The sequence below is a fragment of the Colossoma macropomum genome, unplaced genomic scaffold, assembly GCF_904425465.1.
Source record: "Colossoma macropomum unplaced genomic scaffold, Colossoma_macropomum, whole genome shotgun sequence".
Classification (NCBI taxonomy): Eukaryota; Metazoa; Chordata; class Actinopteri; order Characiformes; family Serrasalmidae; genus Colossoma; species Colossoma macropomum.
In genome coordinates this window covers 5,965,944-5,985,660 of record NW_023494799.1, presented here as the reverse complement: position 1 = coordinate 5,985,660, position 19,717 = coordinate 5,965,944, and the positions used below count along the sequence as shown (strand labels likewise).

The 19,717-nt window shown below is 40.0% G+C and overlaps 1 protein-coding gene across 1 annotated transcript in view; it reads right to left on the bottom strand.

Moving 5' to 3' along the window:
- The window catches only part of gpc5b (glypican 5b), an 80,624-nt gene that overhangs the window by 54,837 nt on the left and 6,070 nt on the right, over positions 1 to 19,717 (bottom strand). The window contains exons 3-6 of the mRNA XM_036587307.1: positions 9,614 to 10,320; positions 3,199 to 3,371; positions 2,143 to 2,202; positions 1,832 to 1,954 (exon numbers count right to left, since the gene is read on the bottom strand). Of these exons, the coding sequence (XP_036443200.1) occupies positions 1,832 to 1,954; positions 2,143 to 2,202; positions 3,199 to 3,371; positions 9,614 to 10,320 (1,063 nt within the window). The remainder of the gene's footprint in view (positions 1 to 1,831; positions 1,955 to 2,142; positions 2,203 to 3,198; positions 3,372 to 9,613; positions 10,321 to 19,717) is intronic.

The following is a 19,717-nucleotide window of genomic DNA, read 5'->3' as shown; positions in this document are numbered from 1 at the left end:
CAACAGCAGCGTGTAGGACCATAAGGAGGACAAAAGCCAGATAGAAAGATTGTGTGTGTTTCTCTGCAAGGCAAGAGCACGGCCAAAAGACATCGGCTGTGCGCTGAGACAGAAATAGTGCCTGTATGCAAATGTTTGTTTTGAATGTGTGTTTTTCAAGGAATCTCATTTGTGTGACAATAGAGTTCCAGCACTTTCTGAATGAAGCTTCTGTCCCAATGAGGTCCAGGCAAAAGCTCCCAAAAGCCATGGCAACCGCTGTCCCCCTCGGCCCCGTCTTGTCTTATGAACCTCTTAACCTCACACAGAAAGTATTCTTAGGAAATATTATGATCTGATGGCCTTGTATTCAACTCAGATCTCAGGTCTCATGATTTGAGATGTTAATTGCTTTGTCGATCCCTAATTACAACACTACCTTAAAGAAAATTCCACCCAAATTGTCAGAATTTACTGCATCGTTAAATCTTAAAGATAACAAAGTCATTCAGAGTGATTTAATGTGAAAAGCTCATTCTTATATATAAGTCAGCATTGTTCTCAGTGGTGGTAACCAGACGTCTGAAGAGTTTAATGCCTCTAAAAGTTCTCTTGCAGAAAGTTATTATATGAAATGGATATGAATACACAGACATTATTATACTCTAAGACATTGTTTTTTTTAATCATTTTTGAAAAAGTTCTGGCTTAAATAAAAGCCATTCATGGCGGAGAGGTACAACAATACCCAAAGAAACTTTCTTTTATAGATTATCAATATTACATATAAAAAACCCAGATGACAAGTAGTGGTGACCTCTGGTTCCTATCACCACCACTGTAAAGCAAATCTAAGTCTGTAAGTTTCTGTACAATGAATAATTTCACATCAAACCACTCTGAATGACTTTGTTTACATCTCAATAAATGAGTTGTGCAGACATTTTGAAAAATTGGTAGAATTCCCCTTTAAAACTTAAACTGACCTTAAGCCTAAGCTTCAACCAAATCACACCTGTAAATCCAAGTTGGACAGGCATTACTAGAGACCAACGCAACAATAAACACCTGTACAAATAACCAGAGCCTATCTACACCAATTAAAGGAAGGAATGGACCAGCAAAAATAATCAAATTTACATAATGTTCCAGTTACGCCTTACGTAGTTGATCAGCCAAGACACGTTCGTTGTCCGAATTTAGCTCCTTTAGTTTAGTGGTGTAGCTACGAAGCTAGCTTTGCTAACAAACACTAGAAGTCAATAGCCACCCAAAACCTTTAGGGTTTTTATTGATTTCTAGTGTTTGTTAGCAACATTATACGCAAAATTTTTGAACCAACAACCCAAATCTTTTCTGTAAATACATTCCCAAAACGTCTCTGAACCCACAACCTGGATCCAGCTCTTCATTAAGGTCATACAGACTTGTCCATCTGGTTTGGGACACGTGACTTACTCAGGGACGTATATCATGTAATTTATGTTGTTTCTATTTATTAACATATATCTTTTTTATAATTTATTTAGATTTGGGTGACTATTGACTTCTAGTGTTTTTGGGCAAATTTAGCCCCGTAGCTCCAGTTTTAAACTAAAGAAGCAAAATTTGGACACCAAGTATGTCTTGATTGATTAACTGGGGTAAGTATAAATTGTGTTAATTAGATTTTTTGCTGAACTATTTCTTTTAATAATAATCAAGATGTTACCTGTGTACCAACTGTAAATCATAATACTGATCTAGAAGACTGACCTGTCTCTAAAAGCCTCTGAAGACGGCCATTCTATTTGTAAAAATACAAATAACTGTAAATGAGTTTAGTAATTAATTATGGAACTGTACACTGTACCTCTCCACCACATCCTCTCCGCTCCAGCAGGTGTAGTCATCCACCACCATCTCCCCCTCACACAGCATCTCTGGCAATGTGGAAAAGAAGGACTTGTACCGCTGAATATAACCCATAAACTCCCTGAGAAAGACATTAGCTTCATTACAACTCATAACCGCAGTTAGAATGAAATCTGAAAGCATAAACATTTATATTTTGTGCTCATAAACAGTCTTCCGGTTTGATTTATGGTGGTATGAACTCTATGCACACACACACACACACAGGCTGGTGGATATCCCCTGTCAGTTACAGAGCTCCATGCTTACTTAGAGATCTTCTTCAGACTTCTAGGCTTGTCATTCTTGGAAGGTTTCAGTGGCAAAGACCTGCATGGGTCAGAGATCAGTCTGTTAGCAGTAAATTAAACTCCACTGTAAGGGGGGGGGCAGCAGCAGAGGATAGTATCTGACTATGAAATACACAGATTACACAGTTTGAGTCTTCACAATCGCATTAGTTCATTATTCTGGATGCATCAAAAACATTTTCATTAAATATACATTTTTATTTATAGTTATATAAATAAATATATTCACAGATGAGCCAAAACATTATGACCACACTCTCACAGTCACTCAGGTCTTCAGGCCTGCCCATTTCCACGAGAACCAACTCTTCTCTTAATGTGTAAAGTATCCCAGATCGTGCACTGTTGTTACGTGATAATCAACTTTATTCTCTTCATCTGTGAGTGGTCTTAATGTCTTGGCTCATCTGAGTATATCTGTTGATTTTCTACGTGAAAATAAGTTCCATCCTCTGTAAGGAACAAACTTCAATATATCTATTTACTGCAAATTTCGTGTTTGTTGAATTTAACATTCAGGCAAAAATAAATCATTAAATATAAAATGTGCCATAACTTTTGCACAGGCTATATTTTATGTTTTATTTTGTCCCAATATGTTAAATTCACAAATAAACAGTAATTGTGCATTAAAATGTGCAGAAGTGCGCTCTGTATACAGCAGGCATGTCAAACTGGGGACCTTCCAGGCCAAAGTTCTCAAGATTAGCGTTTACCCTCATCTAACACGCTGAATTCAGTTCACAGAGGCCTTGCTGATTAGCTGATGAGCTGAATCGAGTGTGTTTAATGAGGTGGTGTGCTGAAGTCTGCAGTGTTTTGGCCCGTAAGGACTGGAGCCTGACACTTATTTCCACTTTCAACCAAACTTTTGCATCCAACTGTACATATACAGTATATATGTATCTGTATAGAGTGTATTTTTCTGCATTTATGCTCATTTTTAATTAACTAGGAATCGAAAGCAGATAATCGTAGTATAATGATGTATAAACAAAATGCCTGCATCTCTCACCTCTTTTTAAGAGTAACTCGGCTGTGTTGCTGACCGCTGCTGTCCGGACTGGTGGAGGAGGTGGAGGGCAGCTGCTCTGTGATGGGCTGGACAGAGGCAGCAGGGCTTTCCACTGTAACACTCTCAAGAGTGGACGAGGCAGACTGCGTGAGAGAACCACACACCTTATCCACCTGAGGGTCAGACAGAGTGACTGAGCTCAGTAACTTGTCTTGGTTCAGTCTCAGGATTTGGTCAAAATTTAGTCCAGGATGCATTAGTTAGTCCATTTGCAGACTGTTGTAACTGAGCATGAACAACATTTTCCACACACAATACGCAAACTGAATAAAAGATATGTTTATGTCTCATAGCACAGCTTCTGAACCTGTCATGTCTTCGGTTGTGCTTCAACGTAGACCAGGGGTCGACAACATGCGGCTCTTTCACTGCCCTCTTGCGGCTCCACAGCAGAATTAGATTTTGAAATATAAAAATAAATACTAAAGCTCTGCTGATCATTCTAACACAGTTTTAACAATCAATGGTCTTAAATGCTGAAGTTAATGTATAAAGCATAATGTATAATAATGTATAACTTCTGAAGGTTGGTGCGCAAACTGCTGATCACGTAGCAACACAGACAACAATCTCGCCTGGCTAGTAGCTAACGAAAAGGCAAAGAAAAAGTCTAAAGACGAACATCGATAATCTGGAAATTAATGAACTTATTTGCATTTATTAGTACTACAGCTGGTTTCCTGATACAATTAATCTGCAACGAGAAACTGTCAAACACTAAAAAGTCGTGAGGCTGAAGTCAGTTTCTCATCCACCAGCTTCTCATTCAAATTTTCCTGTTCCACCTTAAATGGTGCCTGAGGTGCCAGAATGTAACTGCTGCACCATTTAAGGTGGAACGAGAGAATGTAAACAAGAAGCTGGAGAATAAGAAGCTGACTTCAGCCTCGTAAAAAAATCAAACATGAAGAGACATTTAACAAGAAACTTATACTTTTGCGGAATATTTTCCTGCCGGAGATGCGAGAAAAGCAGTTATAGCTGACCTAAAGCTTAAAGCAGAGCAAAGTTAGTCTGTGTTTTCCTTTATATTATATTTTTTAGCCTATACTAGGACTTTAGCACATACTGAGACATATTTGCAGCCAAGATGGCTCTTCCTATCATTTGGCTTGCGACCCCTGATTTAGGCTTATGAAAAAAGTACTCAGTATTGGCATGAATGTGACTTTCTGTTGTAAAGTGCTGAAATTCTCCTTTTTTAGTAAGCTGCACTAACCACACCCTTCAGAGCCTATACTAAGGCTAACATGCTAAAAAAAACACATGCACACAAACTAAAAATAACACCTTACCGTCTGATTTAGCCAACCTAGGTATGGAAGTCTGCTAGAATTACCTTTGCCAGCTTGTCTGGCTAAACTCACCCTAGTTCACACACTCACAGGTCACAACTTTGGTGAGGTGACTGGAGTGAGATTTTCAGGTGGCCAGAGTGAGATTTTTAATATTGCCTGTGCATAAGTGCACATCCACTGATACACTGCTTAAAGCACTCATTTGCTCATAGTCATTAGCATGAAGACCCGTGGTTCTTAGGGAACCCCAAACACCTGTCCACATATTTGCTCTAATGCAGCTCCAGACACCTAAACAAAGCCATTGAGAACACTAAATACCTGGTACAGGTGTGTTGTAAGCTAGGTTAGAGCAAAATGTATCATTTTGTTTTTGAACTATTTCTGCTGGCTAGTTTCAAATAAAGCTAAGCAAACGTTGCTGTTGCTAGGTAACAATAATTTAACAATAGCTGAAGGTAATTATCAGATCATGTTACTTTATCAAACTTGACACATATTATTACACATAATAAGTCTGTTAATGTGTTGCTGAAGTGTGAAAAGCACAAGTGGAAAAATGATTTCTTGAATTTTGAATTGTGAATTTACAGAAGCTATTGATGAAGTGGATTAAGAACTCTGTCAATGAACTCACATTAAAGCAGGGGTGTGATAACAGACCCCCTCTAGAGTGCATCATACACAGCTTTTCAGCTAATATGTTGCAATTTTTTCTTTCACAGCAGTACAGCAGTGAGAGCAATCAGAGCAAATTCAGTACTTCAATAAATATTGTTCTATATTATATTGTTTTAGCATGTTGTATAGACTGTGTCATATATTGGATGTCAGTTCGCCTTGACGGAACTCTGCGGGCAGGAGCGGGACAAAACGTTTCAGTTGCGGACGGGGGCAGGACAAGTGATTCAGATTTTCTTCAGGAGCGGGTGGGAGCAAGATGAATTGTGTTATGTTTCTGTTTTTCATTCTGTTTTTGAGCACTTAATATTTCAAATCATTTATAAATAATATTTTGGCAAAGAGTGACTGACCCTTAGGAATTTTGATGTCCAATCTGACACGTTTTGGAAAAAAAAAGGACACCGCTGCCTTGGCAAAAAATTCAGATTTACACAATTTTCCATGTAGCCCAAAAGTAGTCCGTTCACAAAGATGTGGTGTGTAATGTTGATAACAAACACTAGCAATCAATAGTCACCCTCAAGGTTTTGGGTGATTACTGACCTCTTGTGTTTGTTTACAACACTGTAGCTCCAGCTTAAAACTTTGGACACCAACGGTGTCATGGTTGATCGACTACACCTGTGGAAAGTGGAAAACTGTGTGTTTTTTATGATGAAATATTCCTTTAACCATAATCCGGATAAAGTCTTACAAAGCCCTACTGAGGAAATCCAGTTAAACTGCAGGACACTATTACGGGCTAATCTAGTCTGACCATTGGCATTAATCATTTCATGGCCAACACAGAATAGCGACTAATACTGTACAACCTGAGTTGGTCAAAATACTTAGGATTTTGAAAGTGATGGGGACAAAATGTTGTAGTTTGGTGTGACAAAGAGTGACTGGCCTTCACATATTTTGATATTGACCAGTCTGACCCTCTGCAGAGTTATGTCAGAGAATCTCAAGGGAATGCAAAGATGACAGATGTAGAAATGACCCATTATGTTCTTTACTGACCAGTAAGAGTGGCAATGTGAACAGGTACAGGTTGGGACTGGCAGTGACAGTATGAATTTTGACTGCAGTGTCTCTGTATGTTTGTGTATGTATATGTGTGAGTGTGTGTGTGTGTGTCAGTGTGAGTGTGTGTGTTGGGGGGGGGTTATTCCTCCAAGCAGTCTTATTTATCCGAGGATTACCCAAACTCTATCATCCCCCTCACTGCGGCCCCTTGCTTAGTGCCCTGCTTTTTGGGAAGGGGTTTGTCCAGCCAGCCGGAGCCGCCTTTGTCCAGAGGTGAATTTGCATGCAGGACAGAGGCCTGAGCACAAGCAGACAACACCCAAACAACTCAAACTGCAAGACGGAGGCACAGGACCAGCAGGATAGACTCCGCACTGCCCTCATCTCTACCTGTAAACATTCTTCCTGATTCACTTCATCTTTCATCTTGAACAACATGTGCAATGTTTGACCAAACTGGTCCTCCAGGATCAGAGCTGGACACTCCTGTTCTAGATATTTCCTGTAAGATGCAGCTGTTTAAAATGATCATAACATGTCCACCTACACAGCATATCCACTGGGTTTCCCAACTCTTTACAGAGAATCTCCACTGATTCACTCCTCTCTCCAAACGATCTGACAGCACCACTCGTGATTCTGGACTAAAGCTAAAGTGAACCCCTGCACAGCGGAGAACACACCTCGGGTCATGTGAACCCAAAGTCATCCCAGCTACGCAGCATCAGTGAGTGAGCAACACTTGATCCGTGAAGGCTTGGAGGGAAGTGACTGGCCAGTGCAAGTGGGTCCTTTAGCGAGGCGGGGGACAGTGAGGGGGTTAGGTAATAATATCCTCCATTCTGACGGGCAGGTCCACATTCCTTTCAAGCGGGCTTGTGAGAATGTGTCTCAAACTTAATCCACACACACACACACAAGCAGCTGTCAGCACGGAGGCCCAGTCAGCTCAAAGCCAGGCCCAATCCCACTGATCCTTGCATGAATACAGATGTCCAGTATACCAAATATGCAGACCAAAACACTGTCCCTATTGACTCATAACGGCCCAGACGAGTCAAGGTAATTCTGAAGCACATGCTTATAAACAGAGGCAAATGCTGCCTCAATCCAGATCTCAAGTACATTAAGCAACTAAAGCGACTGAAATTCTGTAGCCCATGACCGCTCCTGACCATTAGGTCATTAAATGGGGGTTCACACTGGATGTATTTTTGTGGTTGAGGCATCTTTTTTCTGTTGTTTTCAGCGGAAGAGAATGCGTTGTGCCCAAGGCACTCACGGAGCTGTCAAGGCACTCGAAGAGGTTTTCTGCGCTGACCAGTCAAAGGTAAAGCAGGCCTTCAACTACAGCTGTAAACCAGGAAGGATTAGTGACTGCAGTCCTTCACAGATCTAAATTATAACACATACAAAAAGTAGCTTTTTTTTAGTTTAGCTTCTTTTTGCTAACAGCACTACGTTTGCTAGTTAATAGTAGTACTTTTTGCCTTTATAAAACTTGCCAGCACAGCTGGGGTCTTATGATTGCAGCGCTTGAGATTTCAGGTAGTTTTTCAAAACATTTAGCTAATTTTAGATGGCCAGTTAGTTATTGCTAGTTGCTTAGCAACAGGGAGAAACAAAAAAAAAAAAAAAAAAAGATAAAATTGTAAGTCGCTCTGGCCATAAATGTAGTAAGGTGTGGCAGTGAGATAATTAAGCCTTGACCAATAAGGCATGATCTCATTCCCATGCCTTATTAAGTCATGGCAACATCTTGGCAATCTCATTCCAGCCCCTTACCAAGTCGTTGCCACAGCTTAATTATCTCATTCCCATGCCTTACTAAGTCGTAGCCATGCACTAGAATCTCGCTCCTGTGCATTAATATAGGCCAATGTTTTTATTTATACAGCATGTCACCAGCATTTTTTTGCGTTCCCGGAAACCTTGAGACGAAAAAATTACACCTCGAAGTGGACAATGGGCTTTAGCAGTGGGCTTTATTTTCTGTGTGGACCAATGAGATCAAAAAGAAGGCAGGCCCGTAGTATAACTTGCAGTCTCTGAGTACCATTGGTTGTATTGGTTCTTGGTGGGTTTCTAATGTGTTTAGGCTTTTCTTGATGGGTTAAAACCACAATGTAAAGGATCCTAATGGTTTTACAGGTGACCTGTGACTGACTGTAGATGCATGTGATGGTTATATAAAAGTGTTCTACAGGAAACTAGTGGTCTCTAACAGTAACCACACACACATCTTCTAAACCACTTATCCTTCTGGGTCACGGTGGGGTGCTGGAGCCCATCCCAGCTGCCATCGGGCAGAAAGCAGGACACACCCTGGACAGGTTGCCAGTCCATCGCAGGGCAGACAGACAGACATATGCATCCACACACACAATCACACACACATTCACACCTAGGGGCAATTTAGCATGTCCAATTGACCTGACTGCAAGTCTTTGCACTGTGGGAGGAAACCGGAGCACCCGGAGGAACCCTACGCAGACACAGGCAGAACATGCAAACTCCTAATGGTTCTAATGGTCTTTTTTCAGCAGGGCTTCATATGAATTTGTAGATCAAAATTATTAACTTTCGTTTTGTTTAGCTTGCTTTATTTGCAGCACAACACTTGCTAAATAATACTATATCTCTTCTTAAAAGGGCGAGCGACTGAACTTTCTTCCTGTACATATTGAAACAATGGTTAGCCAGAACAGCTGATTGACAGTCGCTAAGCAAGCAAGCCAGAAGCAACAGAAAATGTGAAACAGCACGAAAAAAAAAAAAAAAACTGTTCTCTCCATGGATGAATTACATAAGATCAGACATGAGCAAAAATCTGAATTAAGCAATAAGGCTTATAATGTGAACACAGCCCCTACAACAATGGTTCTCAAACGTAGTCCTGGGGACCCACTGCCCTAAAGTATTCCCTGTCCCAGAAACTCTGATCCAGCTCATCAGGTAATTATCCATTCCTTCATAAGCTGGATCAGGTGGGATATTTGGGAGAATACTTGAAACCGTAGATGCGTCTAAAATCCAAGCGTGCAGCCGAGGAGGCACCCTCTGTTTTGGGGAATTCAAATGATCCTTCCAGACCATCTGTCACCTGCAACACTTCACATGTGGCTCAAAAAAAAAAGGAAAAATGGCAAAAACAGCTGCGAGTGGGCAAAATGCTGCAGCAAATAACATTTTCTCAAAGAGGACTCTTACTGAAGAGAAGCCTTCGTATACCAGTACTAGCAAGGTCTCTCCTACCTCGGCTGCAGCCTTCACATTGAGATATGGCTTATTTCGAGCGGTGGTTCCCTAGGATTGGAGGTGAGAACCATTACTATGAAAAGTCAGGCATCAGAATAACTCACAACAGCACTGAGGTGTGGTCCGTGCAGCTGAGCATTCAGGATGGCGTCATTAATCCTCTCACGTATCCCCAGCAGGGCAAGCTCCAGCTCGTGCCCCCCGGCCAGCACCCCACTCAGACGCTCTAGCAGGCCCACATAGCGGCTCCAGGGCACCTGCAGCTCGGCCAGTCCAGCCAGGCAGCCACGCATCACGTTCAGACAGAGTCCCCCACAGGGCCGGATGAGGGTCAGCCCCCTGCAGTGCGGGCAGTACTGCATCCGTACCAGCGCCCGCCCGCACTCCTTCGCCATCCCCGCAGACTCAGTGGCATTCAGGACCTCCGCTCCAGCTGCTAGCGCCCGGGTCAGTGCTCGTCCACCTGCTAGTGCCCTCCCCAGTCCCTGCGCCAGAGCCTGCGGCTGCGGGCCGAAAGGGTTCACATCCGGCCGTGTGGCCCGGAGACACTCTGTGCCCTCTGCTGACCAGGAGGAGGAGGAGCGCAGGCCTGGGTTCACCAGGTAACGGTAGACCAGAGGGAAGAGGTCATCGTAGAAACGGTGGACAGATCGTTCCACAGAGATGTCAGTGTCGCCATGGAGATACAGAGCGAGGTCGGAGAACAGGGCAGAGACTAAAGGGCGGGACTCCCGGGCGATGGGCTCGTAGGCCAGGTCGAAGAGGGAGAGGGTGTGGTTGAGTGTGAATGACAGGAGGGATTGGAAGGTGTCTGAAAGAGAGACAGAGAGAATACAGTCAGTACCGCAGACAAATTATTAGTGACTTTAAATTACCTCTGTTCTGAATAGCCAAGGACTTTTATCACACATCTTTAAAAAACTCTAAACCAAGTTCAGTACATACTGGGCTGAAAACTGAAAAAAACAAATGCTTTTTATTTGCCTTATAGTGTCAGTTCATAAATTATATCTATTAATTTTGGTGTTGTGGTGCTCTGTTTGAATATGTCAAGGAAACGGCACTATTTCTCATTACCACCTGAAGAAATAATAATTATTATTATTATTACAAAACTTTTTCAAACTGACATTTTGGTGCATTCTGAAAAATAATAAAAGTCAAGTCCTTCATGGGAACAAAATGTACTTATATTTTACTGTAAAGAACATGACAAACGCATTGTAATATATCCACAGCCATATATAAATTTATCCAATAAATCTCCAAAATGGCAACTTTATAGAAGAAGGCAAAAACATTCTTTAGAGAATTTTTGTAAAGTCCATTCAAATATGGTCAAATTCCATTTTTTGCAGATTTTCTTTTGTTGACACTTCATTATTGTTCATTGCTAAATTAAACATATTGAAAAAAAATGTAAAAAATAAAACAGACGTTATGGCACCATATTTTGTATTATATTATCTTATCAAAATAGAATATCAAATACAATATAATAAAATAATATTGCATAATCTTTTTCTTCTAATATGTTAAAATCAGCAAATAGAAATTGTGCATTAAAATTTGCAGAAAAAAATGCCATATTTAAGTGTTCTCTGTTTTCAAAAATATTTCTCTGTGTTCAAAATGTTTGCATATAATGGCACTGGTGCAAAAATGTGTGCTATCTAAAATCATATATATATATACATATATATATATACATACACACACACACACACACACATATATATATACACATCGCTGTTGTCGGAAGAAAACCTCATATCTCCATTTTTTTCAGTTTTTGACATAATATGAAAATATCTGTTGTCCTTTACATTGCGAGTAGATTTTATGAAGAATAGACTAAAAGAAATGACCCAGAATTACTTGGAAAAATGTCTGGTTCCATTGACTTACATTAAAAGTAAAGTAAGTTGTTTCCTTTTCCTGTAAAGTTATCACTTTGGAGATACGAGGTTTTCTTCCGAATTTATATATATATATATATATATATATATATCGACACCGATCAGGCATATCATTATGACCACCTCCTTGTTTCTACGTTCATTGTCCATTTTATCAGCTCCACTTACTATATAGGTGCACTTTGTAGTTCTACAATTACAGACTGTAGTCCATTTGTTTCTCTGCATTTGTTAGTCCTCTGACCACTGATGAAGGACTAGAGGATGACCAACACAAACTGTGCAGCAGCAGATGAGCTATCGTCTCTGACTTTACATCTACATGGTGGACTGACAAGGTGGGAGTGTCTAATAGAGTGGACAGTGAGTGGACACAGTGTTTAAAAACAGGGTTAAAGGGGGCTAACAAAGTATACAGAGAAGCAGATGGACTACAGTCTGTAACTGTAGAACTACAAAGTGCACCTATATAGTAAGTGGAGCTGATAAAATGGACAATGTTGGATGTTATGCCTGATCGGCGTGTGTGTGTGTGCATTTATATATATATATATATATATATATATATATATATATATATATATACATATGCATATATAAAAGTGCAGTTCCTTACAAGTTGTATTGTGTTAACATACGTGTAAACATTTGAGTGACACACATTTATTTCAGGGCCAATTTCAAATATTTGCATATATTCTAAGATATTACTTTAAGAAACATTTGTCAAATATATGGTTTTTCCATGTGAGAGGAGGACATTACTGAGTTTCGTGTTTGCTCTTCTGTATCAAATCTCATGATGAGCTTGACTGTTAGCTGATGTGTTGGTATATGTCGTATTGTGTTGTGTCAATATATGGTAAATGTAACTATGTTGGTGATATATTAAATACACTATATTCTGTAATGCTGTGACCCTCCAGTACTATATTCTCACCCCCCACAAGCACATACACTACTCAGTTTCCAGTCGTGCTCTGTGTTTGCATTCCAGCTGCTGAGAAAACTGAAATCATCCAGATCATGTACTGCAGGCTACTAAAACAAATTTACACTAACACAACCTTTGTAATACGAGACGAGACACAATTGCTGCGATCTTGTTTGACATTTAGGAGGATGGTTTGAAATGCCAGCTGATGTCAGTCTCTCTGTCATTGCTCACATCTCTTTCCTATACATCTAATCTCCCTTTCCCCCGGCCTAATGAGAGCTGACAGCCCTTAATCCGTGTGTCTTTTTGGGCTACAGTGCAGAGGGGAGGTATTTGACAGTAGCTTATAGGACCAATTTTAGCAGTCGGGAGACGTCTCGCTGCCGCGTCTGTGTGTGCTGACTGTGGAGAGACTGAGAAGTTGAGGATTATTCCGCTCCCAGATGGGGCTTGTTTGACTTTCTGGCTTTCTTCATGAGCGAGGATCCTGGTGACAGGGATACGGATGTGACCAGCAGATGTCGGAACTCTTCTAAATGCTCATTTTAGTGTCATCACATAAGTGACAGTAAAAGCATTCCTGTCTGTTTCTGTACGAGTGATGTGTGGACACATGGGGATTGTCCAATCAATACAATTAATGTTCTCCTCTATAAATGGCCAAATGCATAAACAGAGGGAGCAGATTTGAAAGACATAATAGTGTGTTATAGAGACTGTGGTCAGCTGTTATTTGGACTAGAGGCTGACCAATATTACAGTTTTACTAAGGACCTAAAACTCTGATGACTGATAATATTGGAAAACATTTCTTTATTCCTTTATCCAAAATTGATCAGACCTGAGAGGTTTCGGTTAAACAATGCTTTACCAACTGATATGACTATAAAGTGTCAACTGTGAATTATCAGATATGATTGGAAGTTCTCAACTGCCAGTTTTCTCCAACTAAAAAAAGCCTTAACTACGTGAACCTGTAGATTTATTGTTCAGTTATAAACCTTAAGACTTATTATTAGTACAAATTATTCAATAACTTCTGTGAATCTAACATGTAAGTTATGTAGATATGAGAGTGAGGAAAAGTGTGGGCCATGTACAGGTCTTTAGGTTTTAGGGGTTTAAGTATGTACAGGTCTTTAGGTTTTAGGGGTTTAAGTATGTACAGGTCTTCAGGGTTTAGGGGTTTAAGTATGTACAGGTCTTTAGGTTTTAGGGGTTTAAGTATGTACAGGTCTTTAGGGTTTAGGGGTTTAAGTATGTACAGGTCTTCAGGGTTTAGGGGTTTAAGTATGTACAGGTCTTTAGGTTTTAGGGGTTTAAGTATGTACAGGTCTTTAGGGTTTAGGGGTTTAAGTATGTACAGGTCTTCAGGCTTTAGGGGTTTAAGTATGTACAGGTCTTCAGGGTTTAGGGGTTTAAGTATGTACAGGTCTTTAGGTTTTAGGGGTTTAAGTATGTACAGGTCTTCAGGGTTTAGGGGTTTAAGTATGTACAGGTCTTCAGGGTTTAGGGGTTTAAGTATGTACAGGTCTTTAGGGTTTAGGGGTTTAAGTATGTACAGGTCTTCAGGGTTTAGGGGTTTAAGTATGTACAGGTCTTTAGGTTTTAGGGGTTTAAGTATGTACAGGTCTTTAGGGTTTAGGGGTTTAAGTATGTACAGGTCTTCAGGGTTTAGGGGTTTAAGTATGTACAGGTCTTTAGGGTTTAGGGGTTTAAGTATGTACAGGTCTTCAGGGTTTAGGGGTTTAAGTATGTACAGGTCTTTAGGGTTTAGGGGTTTAAGTATGTACAGGTCTTTAGGGTTTAGGGGTTTAAGTATGTACAGGTCTTTAGGGTTTAAGGGGTTAAACAGTATGAATTTTGTAGGATATTGCATTGATACCAATAAATTTGCAGGACCTCAATATCTACTGATAAATTGGTCAGGCCCAAAAAAATGCCAGCAATCGTTTTAGGGTTCACTCCAGCCAACCTATAATTACAGCAGCATTATGTGTGTGGCCTCCTGTAGCAGACTATGAGACTCACAACCCCCCAAATAAACTACATGCCAAATTCAGTGCCACAGGGGGTCCAATCTGGGCACATGAGGCATTTTAATTGCCAACTGAATGTGTCCCTTGAATGTTGCCTGGACTACAGTTCCCAAAATACACTTCACCACCAAGATGCTGCTCTTCATGTGTACATATATTTTACCCAGGTGTGTGTTTCTGGCTGTAAGAACTGTCTAATGAGAATTTTAAAATGCTGCATTTTCAAAATGATGCATTTAAGCTACCTACACTCAATCAAAGGGGAATTCCACCAATTTTTCAAAATTTCAGTGGTTAAGATTTCAGTGGTTACATTTATTTCTCATTTCCAATATTGTACTGTTACATAGAAACTCAGAAGAAAAGTGTAGGTTCACTGCTGGTTTTGGAATGTAAATAAAATGGCTATATTTGAGTTGTAGAAATGGTGAGTCCTGGTTCCTATCACTGCCTGTATGTTTCTCTAACTAACCATTTCATATCAAAGCACTCTGCATGACTTTGTTTACATCTCAACAAATAAATTATGCATAAATACCTCATTAACAATCTATTGCTGACTAAACTGTCAGTAAAAAAACTCAATAATTAAAGGCCCATACCTGGGAAAACTGAATTTCCCTCTCTTTTTTTAAATAAAGGTATCTGAAGTGACGTGTAAACACTGTTAAAGTTTTGAAATGTACCTTTCACTCACCAGTCCATACAGTCAATATATGAAAGCTATGCTCCAAAAACAGCCCATTTTGAATTTACTGTTTCTGTGATGTCATGAAAACCAACTCATTTAGCCTACAGCAGTTTAGACCGGCCCGTTCACACTGATGCCTCATCTTTGACGTGGTGATCAAATTTCAGGCAGTTTCCATTAATTCCATTAATTTTTTTAAATTTCTGCATAATTAAATCTTTGCGATGTAGACAAAGTCAATCAGAGTGGTTTGCTGTGAAATGCTCTATTCCAGAAAAGTTTAGAGAATTAAGAGTCAGAATTGTTCACAGTGGTGGTGATAGGAACCATCTGAAGAGTTTAATGTCTGTGAAAACGTCCTACAGAAAGTTACTACATAAAATGGTTATATATACGCTACCTGATGCCTAGTACACTGTTTTGCGATAGTTTTGAAAGAAGCTGTTGGCCTAAAGCATATTTTATTGTAGAAATTCATGGCGGAGGGGTCAGACATGCCATGCAGGGTGTTGTAAGGAAAAACTGTCCCCAGGTAAACTTTTTTTTTTTTAAACACATAACAACTCAGAAGACACACGTAGGTTCACTGGTGCTTTTGGATAGTAAATAAAATGGCTATATTTGAGTTGTAGTCATGGTGACCCCTGGTTCATCTCACCATCACTGAAAAGATATCTGAGTTTGTAAAATGAACCATTTCACATCAAATCACTCTGAAAGAATCTGTTTACTCTATTTCAGTAAATTTCGGTAGAATTCTGCAGAAATTCTAAAAAAAAAAAAAAAACCTTTAAAAACATCTGGTTTTTAAAAGCTAACTATTGGCTGGATTGTTCGTAATTAAAACAGTACTTCTATTTAGTAATGGTGATCTAACAATTCCTGAACCATGTCCTAGCAACCGTACCCAAACACAGAGGAATCGGGTATCGCAGCTGGGGGATTTCATTTTGGATCATGTTACACAAAGTTGTCTTGGCTTTATCTGGCCACAACGGCATGGGGGTGAGGTCACAACGGTCACAAAGGGCAAACCAGAGATACCGCTGTTAACCTCTGACATGGCAGGCCGGCACGAAATGAAATGAAAGCCAGGCCATGTGCAGTGTCCACTACGCATGCTCAAGCCACGTGCGAGTCTCAGACTGTAGGGTATCAGTGTCAGGAAACCTCTACAGTCTCAAGCTGCGGCTGGTCCAACACTTAATTTAGGTCGAGCGAATAGGTAGCTGGCAGTATTTTTAGTGCTGGTAGGGTTGCTGAGGTTAGATGTGCTTTGCTGCTCGGGGTGTGAGTAAATGGCATGCGGCTGAGGAGATTCCACGCTTTGAAGTAGAATCATTTTGACTTGGCTACTGAGGTGTACATGACAATCTGCAGAAAGAAAAAAGAAAACACTTTTCACACCAACTTTACAGGCACCAAACGTTTCTGTCACTAATCCTCTTTCATTAGTGATTACTGTACACTTCTCCACACAAAGACTAACGTTACTCAGTGAGAGAGTGAAGCCACATTACTGTCTAAATCTACACTCCTCTCCCACACAGCAATGAAAGCACTTCAGGGACTCGCTCTCCGTCGACCAGGCCACCAGCTACAATCCCATGAAAAGCACAAAGGGACACAAATGATCTTTTCGAGCCCATTCATCTGCACTCATTATAGCGCAATACATTGAACCTAGCATGGACAGATCTCCAAGGATACTCGGAGAATTTCAACATTTCCCTTTCCGCCGCCTGAGCTTGTTTAATATTCACTCTGCTGGCAGGAGAGAAAGAGGACACGGAAAAGTGTGACGGTGCTGCTGACTCTCTTTGAAAAGACGCAGAGTCTGGGAAGCAAATGAAACGATCTTACATGGACGGTTCTGACTCGTTCAGAGATTTTTAGGTATCTGGATTTTCCACCAGGCTGTCTAATGTGAAGACGGCACATTGCTCAGTGCATTTTCTGATGGTATTTAAGGCCTGACTGTAGATATTAATGTCGATTCACACACACCAGTCTTCTTTAAGGCCTAAAACTTGCATTCAATATGAAAGATATAATATAAAATAGAAATGCAATTAAATGCAGATATTTTAGCGCAGCAGCCCACCTCTGCTCTCCTGGAGCATAATTATGCATAATTAAATATCGGTCAAATCTAAACATCTGTCTAATACAGACTTTTTCTTAAATATCTGCCGATACCAACATACTTCTGATATCACTGTGAATCCTTAGTTATTTGACACATTATGATGGAATATTAAAGAGAACATTATTGATTCTCTTACCCACAAGAAGGCATACATAGCACAGGATTAAACATTTTGTGTGGAAAGCACCTATAACTTTGTAAGTACCATGCATTCAGATAAGTGCCTTTGGTCTGCGCAGAAACTTCCAGAAAACTCTAAGCAGAGGGTTTTAAGTGAACCCTTTCAACCTTAAGCCACAAGTGGCCAACTGTATAAACAGGTGTTTGATAAGCACCAAGGGAGGTGCTGGGTACCAAAGACGCGGCTTTCCCTCTTCAATAGTTAGATACGAAAAAGACAACTGAACCTTTTTTAATGGGTCGAATTTAATTGGGTCCAAAAAGTGATTTAATGATGGGCAGAACAGGTTATGACATCAAAAGAGAGAGAGAGGGGATGACCTCATCTCTGAAAAGTGTAGAAAACATGAAACTTTGTACATTGTATTCGCATTTGGTTGCCGGTGCCCAAGCAATGCCTTGTACTGAGCTTGAATAAAGAGGCCTTTTTATCCTTTTTCCAACTAAACACAGCGTCTGAAGTTTTTTCTGAGGGCTTGGAATAGAATAATTACTAGGTGCAGGTAAAGTGTAAGAGTGTGAGATTAAATTAATGGCGTGGGTCAAGTGATAGGGTTTGCTTGAGGGACCACAGTTATGTAGTATTTTGTAGCACAGCATTGCATCCATCAACCTCACTGGTTTGACAGAGTTCACAATTTTGCCTCCTCTTGCTTGCCATTGATGATTCTGGATTGATTTATGCAACTTTGTCCCCCCTTTACAGCAATACAGAAATCCACTTATACACTGATCCACTAATAAAGATGTGATGTTTGGCTTCCTAGCAGTATTGTTTACTATTGCTTCTGCATTGGCCAGTTATGGCAAACAATTATATGTAGTTTTTCAAAAGTTCCTCCCACGTTCAACATATTTCATCAGCAGGGGAGTTTCATAGACCGGAAAATCTCAATCTAGAGACTATTGTGGCACCACTCTCTGAGGCAAGTAAGCAAATTTACAACTGATATTGCAATGGTTATATTTTTTACTTTGGCCAGAGAACTCCTTTAATGATAAAACTGAATTATCCATTTAAAGGAAGGTCTCAATTTGTAACACAAAGTGCCAGGAAATTAAGGCTAGAGTACGTTCTAATGTATGCAGAAATATGAAGGCATTATTTGTAGTTTCAAACACATAATTCCATGTATACATTATTATAAGACAGCAAAAGCGACTGAAGTCTCTAGAGATGATACAGACGTGCAGTACAGACAAAAACCCAGTGTCATTTACTATAGATTATTAGTAATATGCTGCAAAAAATGGTCTCTTGTCAAGTGAAATGATCTTAAATCTAGTCAATATATCTAATATTTCCCATTTTGAGATGGTCGCTCGCTTATTATAAGATTATCCAGCTCATTTCTAGACAATATTTACTTGTTTTAGGTCATTTTATCAAGTAAAATGATCTCACTATACTGGCAGATGCAAGCACATTTCTTAAAACAAGCAAAATTATCTGCCAATACAGTGAGATAATTTCACTTAATAAATTACTTAAAACAAGTAAAATATCTAGAAATAAGGTAAATAGTCTTAAATTAAGCTTACAACAATCCCAACAGGAGAAATATTAGATTTATTGACTATATTAAAGATAATTTTACTTTTTACTTTTTTTTTTTACTTTTACAATTTTTGCAGTGTACAACACTGGCTGAACAGTTCATGGTAACACCGTGTAGTGATCCATAAACCCACAGAATAATGCACTGGAGTATAGTTTCTTTCTATACTGTAGAAATAGTGCACCCAAAAGAGTGCACTATTTAGTGAACAGGGCATAGTTTCAAACATAGCCTCTGTGATGTGTGTCCAAAAAGCACTTCCTGACGTGTTGTTGATGATCCCTGTGTGTCTGCACATCCTGCAAGTGAACAAACTCTGCACTGTCCACTGCTACAACAACAAGAGCAAAAGCCCACAGCAAGTCTGATGGCAACTGCAATGCGTCCTTTGGGAACAGAAGCCCCCTTTGCTTGCACGGACTTCAACTAATGCTCTCAGGACAACACAACCTAAGGGGGAGCGGAAGAGTCCCTGAGAATTTGAGGGATGTCACGAGATGAGGGATAAGAAGAGAAATGCAAACAGCCTCAAGTGCTATAGCAAAACATCTGCTGCTGCTTCCTGTTTATCAAAGGGTTTAAATTGCATCAAGCATTTATTCCAAGTAATTTTCAGTCATTTCTATCGGCCCCCTCATCATGATATGTTCACACAATGTAGATGGCAGTTTCACACAGAGTTCAGAAGTTACGCTTTATTATATCTGGATGCACCATTAAAAATGCCAGAGTGT